This window comes from Triticum dicoccoides, chromosome 2A (genome assembly GCF_002162155.2).
Source record: "Triticum dicoccoides isolate Atlit2015 ecotype Zavitan chromosome 2A, WEW_v2.0, whole genome shotgun sequence".
Classification (NCBI taxonomy): Eukaryota; Viridiplantae; Streptophyta; class Magnoliopsida; order Poales; family Poaceae; genus Triticum; species Triticum dicoccoides.
In genome coordinates, this window is record NC_041382.1 from 542,847,822 (window position 1) to 542,858,326 (window position 10,505).

At 43.4% G+C, this 10,505-nt stretch overlaps 2 protein-coding genes across 2 annotated transcripts; one reads left to right on the plus strand and one right to left on the minus strand.

The window, feature by feature from the left end:
• The first annotated feature begins 2,895 nt into the window (after positions 1-2,895).
• LOC119355270 (protein LURP-one-related 6-like) lies at positions 2,896-6,785 on the plus strand. Its single transcript, XM_037622057.1, has 3 exons — positions 2,896-4,600; positions 4,936-5,178; positions 6,403-6,785. Exons 1-3 carry the CDS (start codon positions 4,376-4,378, stop codon positions 6,532-6,534), a joined length of 600 nt encoding a protein of 199 aa, XP_037477954.1. The 5' UTR covers positions 2,896-4,375; the 3' UTR covers positions 6,535-6,785.
• A 462-nt stretch (positions 6,786-7,247) lies between these two features.
• On the minus strand, positions 7,248-10,257 carry LOC119355269 (pentatricopeptide repeat-containing protein At2g06000-like). The gene is made up of 2 exons (XM_037622055.1): positions 8,372-10,257; positions 7,248-7,825 (listed from the first exon to the last, which is right to left on the minus strand). Exon 1 carries the CDS (start codon positions 10,117-10,119, stop codon positions 8,473-8,475), a length of 1,647 nt encoding a protein of 548 aa, XP_037477952.1. The 5' UTR covers positions 10,120-10,257; the 3' UTR covers positions 7,248-7,825; positions 8,372-8,472.
• Between the last annotated feature and the right edge of the window lie 248 nt (positions 10,258-10,505).

The window sequence follows — 10,505 nt, forward strand, 5'->3', positions numbered from 1 at the left end:
AATCTCCGCAAATCTCCAAAAAAATATTATGAAGCATGCTTCATACACACTATGGAAGCTAGAAATTAAGGCGAAAAATATGAAGCATGCTCCATACGCTAGAGTTGCTCTAAGTTTAAGGAAAAGATTGTTAACATGTTTACACCTAAATCAGATTCACTAGTACTAAAAAATTAAAATAATTTATAAACGTTTAATTAGTTTATTGATGGTTTATAGAACATGGAAACAACCAAATAAATACCTATAAATACATGATGCAAAAGGAACAAAGATGAGTAAAGAAAAAAGGAAATTCAGAATAGAAAGGAAAGAAAAGTAAGCAAAACCAAAATATTAAATAAATAAACGGGGGAGGGGGGATAGCATTCACCTTAAATGGGTCGCACCAAATCCATAGTAGTGGGGCAACCACACACATGAGGAGGCTAGTTAGAGGGTACCTGATGCGGAGCATCCTTCCATCATCCCCATGGACTCTACACCAACACATCAAACACCACGTGGACCGATGACAAGAGCTCGAGCACACGCAATGGTAACCGAGGTGAACTCCTTCCTATTTGACATGCATACGGACTTGAATGCAACTTGGTTACTACCTCACCAAAATGCTCTATGTATCATTAGGTACAAGAAGGACACTTCCAAGCAGCTGAGGAGCACCACCAAGTAGAAGGAGAAGCACCCCAAGTCACCAAGGAAGAAGGAGGAGTCCCACAGGAGCAGGGCGGGAAGTCCCAGGCGACCCCGTGTGCACGGGCCCCCGAAACCCCATGTCCACGGGCTACACCGGGAGCTACGGCTGTAGCACCCTGTGTGCATGGGCGTGTACCGTGCGCACGGGCCCTACATGATGGTCGGCTGAGATCTGGTTTTGGGCCTCCACTTCATCCACCTCGCCCCCAAGCCTATATATTTTGTACCTAGGGTTATGTTTAGACTTAGCAAAGTATTGGATAGACATTGAGAGAGCTTTGCTCATCTTTCCCCTCCTCTTGGAGATCAAGACCCCTCTAGGGAAGAACCCTAGTAGATTATTAAGGCCTCCTCTTGGAGAAGATCAACACCAAGACCTCGCCTCCTTTGGAGTGGGAAGAACTTTACCCTAGTGCTATTTTCCTTCAATTGTTCTTGTATGCTTGTGGATCTCATGTATGCTATTCTAGTGGATGTGTGATTTGGGTTTTGTTTGAGTTTCTCCCCTTGTGTTCTTGTGTGTTCATCAATTTCCCCACCTCCAAGTGTGAAAAGATCCCCTCTAGGGTTTCACCCTACAACATCTTGGTATCATGAGCAAGGTTGATTCACATCTTGGAACCCATACCCCCCATTTGCTAGCTTGATTTTGTTGTTTTCGAGCATAGGTTTGCTTTTGCGAAACCGTAGGAGTCCTTCGCCACGAAGCATAGGTGTGCTCCCCCTTGGTGAGGTACGTACAACCGGAAGAAAAAAGGTGAAGCATGTGTGTGCTTCATCACAGAGCACAGATGTGCTTCACGCGAAGTGTAGGTGTGCTCCGAAGGATGGAGCGCAGGTGTGCACAAAAGGGGGGGAAATAGGTAGTGCACAAATGCGCTTCAGATGGAGCACATATGTGCTTCATCATGAAGTGTAAGTGTGCTCCGACGGATGAAGCACGAGTGTATCCTGAAAAGAAAATAAAATGAAGCACGGACGTGCTCCGTGGACAAGCACATAGGTGTGCTTTGTCGTAAAGCATGTATGCTTCATTGGGGCACAAGATGTGCTTCGCTACAAGCATAAGGTGCCTCATGGTGAAGCACAACTATACTTCACGTGGCGGAGCATATCCACATCAAAAAAGAAAAAGGAGAAAAACCTACACGATTCTCTCTCCTTCCACCACATGTCAAACACGGAGCACACGGGAGATTGACACTGGCGCGCGACGCAAAGAGCTATGCTGAATAACCCTTAACCGTGATTTTGCTGAAGCAATCACGAAAAAAGATGGCAAAAAACAAGGCCATGAGAGATTGCATGCATGTCTCTCGGTGAGCCGGCTTTCGAAAAGCACTAACCGTCACGTGTAAATGTAATCCATTTTGTCACGACGGTTTAGACTCGAGAGTTTTTTTCTAGAAAAAAGAGAGAGGGGAAAGAGAATTCTGCGTAATAGCTGAATGTGAGTCTCTCCTTAACCTAACTCCTATGGCTTAGCATATTGTTCAACGACTGTCGTAAAGATTAAGCTCGTGAACTGCTTCCAGAGTTCTCGTCTAGTTTCCACGTTAAGCTGAGCCCGATCACATAAACTCCATTCGTCACCAATCCAGACTCACACTCACAGAGACACCAGGCGGATGAAGACGAAAAGACTCTTCAAGTTTCGTTTAGCAGGTGGTTGCTTAGCCCCAAAGGCTCGGTGAGTAGAGTTCATCAACCATTCCTCTTGGGAACTCTTGCCTACAGCTTCACGCCTTCACTTGCCAGAAATGGTTGACAACGTGCTACCGCCCCCTTCACCTTTCCTGGCCACAAGTGGTCCGGGTTAGGCAAGAGAACCTTTAGGTTAGGCACTTCATACCAAAGATTTCTACATGTTCAAGTTCCAACAAGCAGAACGGCCTCGCCTTGTGCTTCACCAATGATCCAGGTACAGAGGACAAGATCCAACAACTAATGGTTCCTGTTATTAAGAATGGTTGGCCATTGAAGAACTGATATAGGAAGGAAGACCAAATATATTCACCCGTTGCTCAAAACTTCAATAGGCCACCAGAAATTACCGGTGAACCAGCAATATATTATGGTGAATCCTTTTCACCTCAAGTTAGATATGCATCAAGAACAGGATATATAGTGTACCTTTTCTTGAGATTCACACCTCAGAAGTCAAGGATCCTGAGATTCTACAGCTCCAGTCACAGCATGAGTGATTGCATGAAAGGGACCTTCGGTCGAAGGAAAACATGTCAACAACAATAAAAGGGCCTAATGCAAACAGCGGCCAAATAAATAAATAAAAATCTCAGCATATGGAGCACACAATGAGAACATGCAAAGATATAAAACTGCAAGTGCAACAGAGAAAAAAAATGATTTCACTGCACGTCTACCAGTCGTGCTCAAGGGACCAATACTAGAAAGGGACGAACCATTATAAAGTTTACAATAATATAAGCAGAAAGATGGGCATCAAAAATTTGACAGTAACAAGATGTGAAGCTTCCCGTATACTGTTCGCTATGCCATCCCTCTCATGCTTAATTTGGCAGTTTTCCTTGTACGGGTTATATCTTGATCAACCATACTTCTGCCAATTATGCATTACCTTACCAGAAAGACCTGGTTGTCTATATTCATGACCTTCATCCAAACTTTTCTTCCTGCTCACCGCCCAACACATGTCAGCTTGCATCCTAATCCACATGTTAGCTTCTTCTCATTATATACGCAATGCTTTCACCAATCCAGGGATTGCAAAAATTCCTGACAGATTGTTAATTGCTGAACAAAATACATTACTCATACAATGATGCAATCAGATTAACAATAGCCATGGATAAACCTCAGGACAGAAAAATAAAAGCATAATTATTGATCACTTGGGATTATGATTGCTACTCTAGTAGAATACAGGTGCATGTACCCAGAGGCCAAGTACTTTTCAATGTACATGGTAACACAAGACAAATCTCGTCCAGAAGCGTAAACTAATATCATGCTTTCTAGTCAAATACTACCTCTGCAACTTAATATAAGATGTTTTTTAACACTATGACAGTGTCAAAAAACGTCTAATATTAAGTTACGGAGGGAGTATTAACTTGGCCATACGCTTGCATGGTCCTTGCAGACATAGTCCCTACTCAATTCACAGTTTCACACTCACAGGAAAGACCACTGAAAAATGGTACACTGGCCCCTTAGATTTCTACAAAGTTCAGGCAACATATATAATAGTTCGAGCTAAAAGGAACAAAAAGTGGTGTACTCGATAATCTGCATTAGAGTGTATATGCATGAGAAGCGCCCACAAAGAAAACCGCATAAATATGGACATTGCTTGAGCAAGAAACTTCTGAGAACTAACACCAATGATGATGCTTCAGGAAAGTTGGAGAAAGTCTATTCAACCAGACCAGGCTTTCAGGAATCGCTTTATGTGGAGAGAGCCTGCAGTGATTCCATTGTAAAGAAACTCTTGAACCACCACACCTACTGCATCCTTCTCCTTGCTTCTTAGCTTGGCTTACCATCTTCTCTAAAACAACCGTGCTCTGCCCCCCAATATAAGTACTCACCTGCTGGCCAAACAAGATGCTAGAAGCCAGGTAGACACTGAAACAGGAGTTTGGGCAGAGTAATAGGGCCACCTCTCTTTGGTCTGTGTGCAGTATCAAGCGAAATGGACAACAGCATGCCTGTAGTCAGTAAGATGTATTGCTCAAGCACTCCAGCAGCGCTGATGATCAGGAGAAGACCCATGGTAGTGAATGGCGGTGGTTTTGTTGTTACTGACTTTAGTCATAATGTTGTTTTCATTGTGGATGGTTGTGGTATACTTGGATCTAAGGGGGAGCTCATGGTGAAAGACAGTGATGGAGAACAGATACTATTCATTTCTAGAAAGGTAATACATCATAAGTTGCTGAATAGTAACTCGTAGATAGGCTTATTTTCTCTATTACCAGTTGTTTGAAGTGCTTCACCTGAATTAAAAGCTAATCGATTAGGACTGGAACTATTTGCTCCATGAATTTATTCTGATTCCTATGTACTTATTTATGTTATTCTACCGTGCCCAGTCTACCTCTTTATTTTGGTTGGGGGGAGGGGGGGGTGAATAGTGAAAACTTAACTGTTGACAGCCAAGACAAACACAAATGATCTCTCTCACTCATGTCCGTATACCCTATATTTCTTTGAATATCACCAGAATGAAACTCTCTGTGTGCTCCATTACAGGGAGGAATTGTACAGGCTCTAAGCACGCGGAACAAATGGAATGGGTACTCAATGGATTACCAAGGGAAAAACAAGTTGGTCTTTAGCCTAACTGATCCCAAATCATGCATAGCAAAAGGTGCACCGGTTAGAATTCACATTGAACCAAAGAGGCACTGCAATAATTGGGATTTCGAGATCTGTGGATCTTTTGCAGATAGGAACTGCACAATAATTGATTGCACTGGAAAAATAGTGGCGCAGGTATGCCATCCATACCTTGATAATTCTTCTACAAGCAATACATTCTACATATGTAATTGCAGTGAATTGTATTTCTTTTGTAGAGTTCCTTTGTGTCATGTCACTAAATTACAAAGCATGTGCATATATTTGCTTCATATGGCCAAGTTAGTTGTGAACTACAGATTCCCCATGAGTCATAATTAACAGAATTACTCCACGACAACACGGGACAGGATAAGCAAAGGCTATCCTAAAGTGAGATGTTGCCATGTTGGTAAAGGGATGGTGTTTATTTCCAGTGGTTTTGCTTGATTGTTATTGTTGAGATCGAGAGGGAGAGCAGTACCTTCAGACAGCTCGAGCTCTCTTGTCTGGTTGCCCGCGCGAGTTATGTGTGTGTGTGTGTGGCGGCTTGCACAGAAACTGGAGGACTGGATGCCCCCTTCTAGGTCAGCACGCTCACATGGGCTTGGGCCCTAAGTGACAAAGCTTGAGATGGGCTTGGGCCCATACCTGTTCAACTGTTATTATAAATGTCTATGCAAGTGTGTCTAGTAAAGTTTATAAGAATTTACATGCATGCCACAAGAACATACATATCTTTTGCAGATAGATACTGGCATGCCACACATACCTTCATAATCCCCTGAAAGAAAAAGTTTCTACATGTGCTTTTTCAGCAAGTTATATTTATTTTGTAAGATATATTTGTGTTATCACAAAGTTACTAGATGTGTATCTTCTTCTTTATATCACAAAGTTACTAGATGCACATCCTACTGAAACACAAGCTTGATCTAGAGCCAAGGTTGCTTAGATAAATTCACAGTTCATCCTCTACCTCATGGACCGCCAGACACGCGGATTACCACATAAAAGACACATGCGTGTGTGGGTGCGACACACCAACGCTTGATCCATCCAAGGACTGAACTCATTTGTAGAGTTCGACTGTGTTATCACAAAATTACTGAGTACATGCATATCATTCTGTCATGGATTATAATTAACAAGAATTATTCCATGACATCAGGGAAGAACAAATATGCTATCTAAAGTGAGATGTTGGTTACTTAGTAAAGGAATGTTGTTTGACTATTTCCAGTGATTTTGTTTGATTGTTGTTCTACATGTCTGTGCAAGTGTGTCTGGTAAAATGTATAAGAATTTCAGTGCATGCCACAAGCATATGTGCATTACAAAAAAGATAGAGATCTAACAAATATATTCTTCGAACTGTAGATGGGGAAGAAAGAGCTGATAGAAAGTAATGACTTCTACCACGTGACAGTGCAGTCAGGATGTGACCAGGCTTTTATCATTGGGGTGATGGCAGTTCTTGACAACATCCATGGAGAATCCACCAGATGTTAATAAAATGAATGGGTGAATTTGCTCACTTACAGCACCTACTTTAGTCTTGAAGTAGAGGTCAAACGAATGTATGTCCACTGGCAAGTGACAACATCCCACTGTATCAGGCTATCAGCTACACTGTATATTAGATTTAGCCAGTTTTCAGAAGTTAGCAAGTGATTAATTGATGATGTAGTAGTGCCAGTTTATTATATGAGCTTAACATGTGTGCTGCTCAATTATGTCTTTGACAAACAGTGGTACACACAACAAAGCAAAAGGAGCACACAAAGACACAGGCGCACATAACATTCCTGAGACAGCTTTATGAATCTATATTGACTACTCTATGTATTGAAATAACAGGTCACTGAATAACGAAGTATCTACCCATTGAACTTGGCTCAATTGAGCATATTATGCTTAATTAGCAGGATATCATGATCTTAACACTGACGTCCTACGAAACAAGGTGTTTTGCAAAGTTTTAGCAGATAAACACAATGTTTTCATTAAAATAGTTAAACCCGCGTCAGCTTTTCTGGTACTCAGTTTATGAGACTTCTAAGCCAGGCTGCTACGCGCCTCAACATGCCATACCTTATGTTGCAAAAACTAGAAAGTTGCTAGTACTAAGTAACAAATATGTTTAAGAAACAACATAACAAGCATCACAGCAGAAGAGGTAACTTGCTCAAAAAACAAAGAAGGTGTAACTGTCAAAACTGTATGCTCAGACTTGTTATTCTGTAGGCATGGTTGTAGGAAAATTGCGCACAATGTGCATGACAGTTGAAATGATCAACTACCCTTTCCTAAAATATTTTCTCTACTGGAGTGAACAATGAACAACAAGGCACAATACAAGTTAAGTACCTCTGCTAGAGGGTAAATTACTTCCATCGTGTTCTTCAACTGCTGATTCCCCCTCATTTAGGTAACAGCTCCTCCAAAACGAAGCGGGTTCTTGACAGGCAGGTTCAAGTGACTGGATGATCTTATCATCTACCCAGGGAGTCGACAAATCATACATGAGGTGTTGAGGAGCGTGTCAAGGGTCCATTGAGCAAGTGATGTAGCACTACTGCAGCTGATCAGCAGGCCCCTTGAAATTACAGCTCCACCATTTGCTTCCCTTTATGGAATTCATCGAATCACTTCAACGCATACACGGAGCACCAAGCTGCTTGTCCTTTTCTTTCTAGCACGAAATTTTGGATTAGTCTCTCAATAGTTCCATACCCTTGGTGTAACCAAGATGTCAATGGTTACATTTGAGTTCTTTTCGACTGAGTGTTCTGCAAAACCACTAGTGTAAAAATAAAAAGTCAGTATAATGCCTTCCAATATTCAATCATGTTTCAATCGAATACAGGTGCAGTACAGTTCACATGACTAGACATGTATATAAAAATCAGGAATTTCGCAAGTCAGGTCTCTAATGTCTATAGAATAAGATTAGCGTGTGCAGTAAAATATTGCTCACAGTTTCTACGGACTCGAACAGACTATTAATCACAATCACCACCACTGATTAACGCTGCTATATATCTATGCTGAACTAAAATGTGAAGTAAACATTAAACAGGCCACTCAACCTATTAAATCAAACACATTTTGGAGAGTTAACATGATAATTATTAAGTTATACTCCCTCCGTCTGAAAAAGCTTGTCCCAAGCTTGTTCCTCAAATGGATGTATCTAGCACTAACTTGGTGCTAGATACATTCATTTGAGGGACAAGCTTTTCCGGACGGAGGGAGTACGAGTTTGTATGGAAATAGTTCAGATGTGCAAAATGTAGTAGTTAGTATAGTTGATGCAAGAGGCCTTTGATTCAAAACAAAGACTAACCAGAGCTTGTTCTTCTTATTTGGACAAGCGCCAGATGCCCCGTAATTCGCACCGAAAACAGTCAAGATGCTGTTCCTTACATTCTCCATTGTATCATTCAGCTATACAGCTACTGAAATGTCTACGCTTTGGGTTACAGGAGAAGGATCTTTCCAACTCGATGAAGCACCCCCTGCTGCAATACGCATTATATGATCCACCTCACCAGGCATCCCAGACTTTAAAAGGCAGCTAATAAAAGAATTGACTACTATACTGTCAGGGGTACACCCAGTCTCTACCATTTTATGGAAAAATGTGATGGCTTTTGCTATCCTACCCTTCATGCAGTGCCCAATTATCAAAATAGTATATGTATACTTGTCGGGATGACATCCTTTCTCTTCCATCTCCATTAGAATCATGTTTGCTTCGTCCACCTTTCCACCCTTGCACAGTACATCAATCACAGGGTTATATATAAACGCTTGTGGTGCAATGTCTGTTCTCATGTTCATTTTTTTCAAAAAATGAAGTGCTTCCCCTGATCTGTTCTGCTTACAAAATGTGTGTATTATGATACAGAACGTGTGTGCATTTGGTTGAATATGATACTGAGACATCTCAGTCCAAATCTTCATTGCATCATCAAGCTGTCCGCACCGACAATATCCATCAATCAATGAGCTAAATGTCACAACATCAGGAAGGCAGCGACGAAGTATCATTTGCTGATACACTGCCACCGCATACCCCATATTCCCAGCCTTGCCATATCCATTGATTAGCACATTGTATGTGACCACATTGGGTGATGTCCCACACGCAACCATGTCATCGTATACTGCCATTGCATCCCCCATCCTGCCAGCCTTACAGTAACCTGAGATTACTGAGGTGTATGTCACTACATTGGGCTTGCAAACACCATCTCTCTGAAGCCTCCTCAACACCTCACGACCCTTACTCACCTCCTTTGCCCTGCATAGCCCATTCACAAGAATATTATGTGTGACAGTATCTGGTGAGCAACCAAACTCATCCATCCTTTCGACCAACTCGAGCGCTTTTTGAACATCCCCCACCTTGCAAACCCCCTTGATGATGACATTGAAGCTCCACGCGTCCGGAGAATATACTCTCCCCTGGATCCACCCCTCAAACAATGCCACAGCCTCCTGCACCCGGCCACGGCCAATGAACAAGCCCATGAGCTTGTTATATGCATACGCTTCAATGGAACAACCAAATTGGGATGCATTTGAGAGCAATGCTGCAGCGGCATCAAGAAGGCCTGCGGTGGCGCAGGAACCGGACAGGAACGAGAGAAAACGAGCATTGGGAAAGTAACCAGACTGGTCCGTCATTTGGTCGAACAGTTGGAGGGCATCAGTGTGGCGGCCGGACTGGCACATCAACGAGATGACGTAACGGTAGGAATGAGCGGACGGGGGGATGGCGAGCTGCGAGTGGGGGGAATGCAGCGCAGAGAAGAGGTGGAGCGTCGAGGAGGCGCAAGGCGCGTGGCGGAGCGCGGCGGCGGCGGCGACCTGGGAGGGCGCGAGGCGGCGGAATGCCGGGAGGTAGTGTGGCAGGAGTAAGGCGGCAGTCGCGAGCGCCTTGGCGATCCAAAGCTCGGCGTCGTGCAGGGGCGGGTCCTGCGGCGGCGGGCGGTCAATGGGGTTGTAGGAGTGGAGGAGGCGGAGGAGGGGGTGGCGAGGGGGCACCCGGAGCTGGAGGAGGCTGTGTAGGAGGAGCTGGGGAGGCATCGGAGAAGGCGGCGGCGGAGGGTAGCTTGAGAGGAGGAGACGTCGCGGCGGCGGTCATGGAATCACGGCGATGGGGGGAGGCGGCGTAGGCCGCATGGTGGTGCGTGTGGGAGGGAGAAGAGGGTTTGGCCCCTTTGGGGCTTTTCTGTAAATCTGTACTGTGCACAGCGCTCCAACGAGATCTAATATGAATTTGATTTGAAGCACACATCCACTTGTTTCGCTTGAATTCGAGTCTGTGTTACTTAAATGGTTTTGAAGAACTTATGAAACAGTAGATTATTTGGAATGTGGTGTTGTTGTTTTTGCGAGAAAACTTGCAATCTATTCATCAATCGTCAAGGTGATACAAAAAACACGAGAAGTAAAATTTACATCCGGATCCA

Coding starts and splice junctions, on each gene's coding strand:
- LOC119355269 (XM_037622055.1), bottom strand. CDS start 10,119: ATGCCTCCCCAGCTCCTCCTACACAGCCTCCTCCAGCTCCGGGTGCCC.
- LOC119355270 (XM_037622057.1), top strand. CDS start 4,376: ATGGACAACAGCATGCCTGTAGTCAGTAAGATGTATTGCTCAAGCACT. Junction 4,601..4,935: donor TACTATTCATTTCTAGAAAG/GTAATACATCAT, acceptor GCTCCATTACAG/GGAGGAATTGTACAGGCTCT. Junction 5,179..6,402: donor CTGGAAAAATAGTGGCGCAG/GTATGCCATCCA, acceptor TTCGAACTGTAG/ATGGGGAAGAAAGAGCTGAT.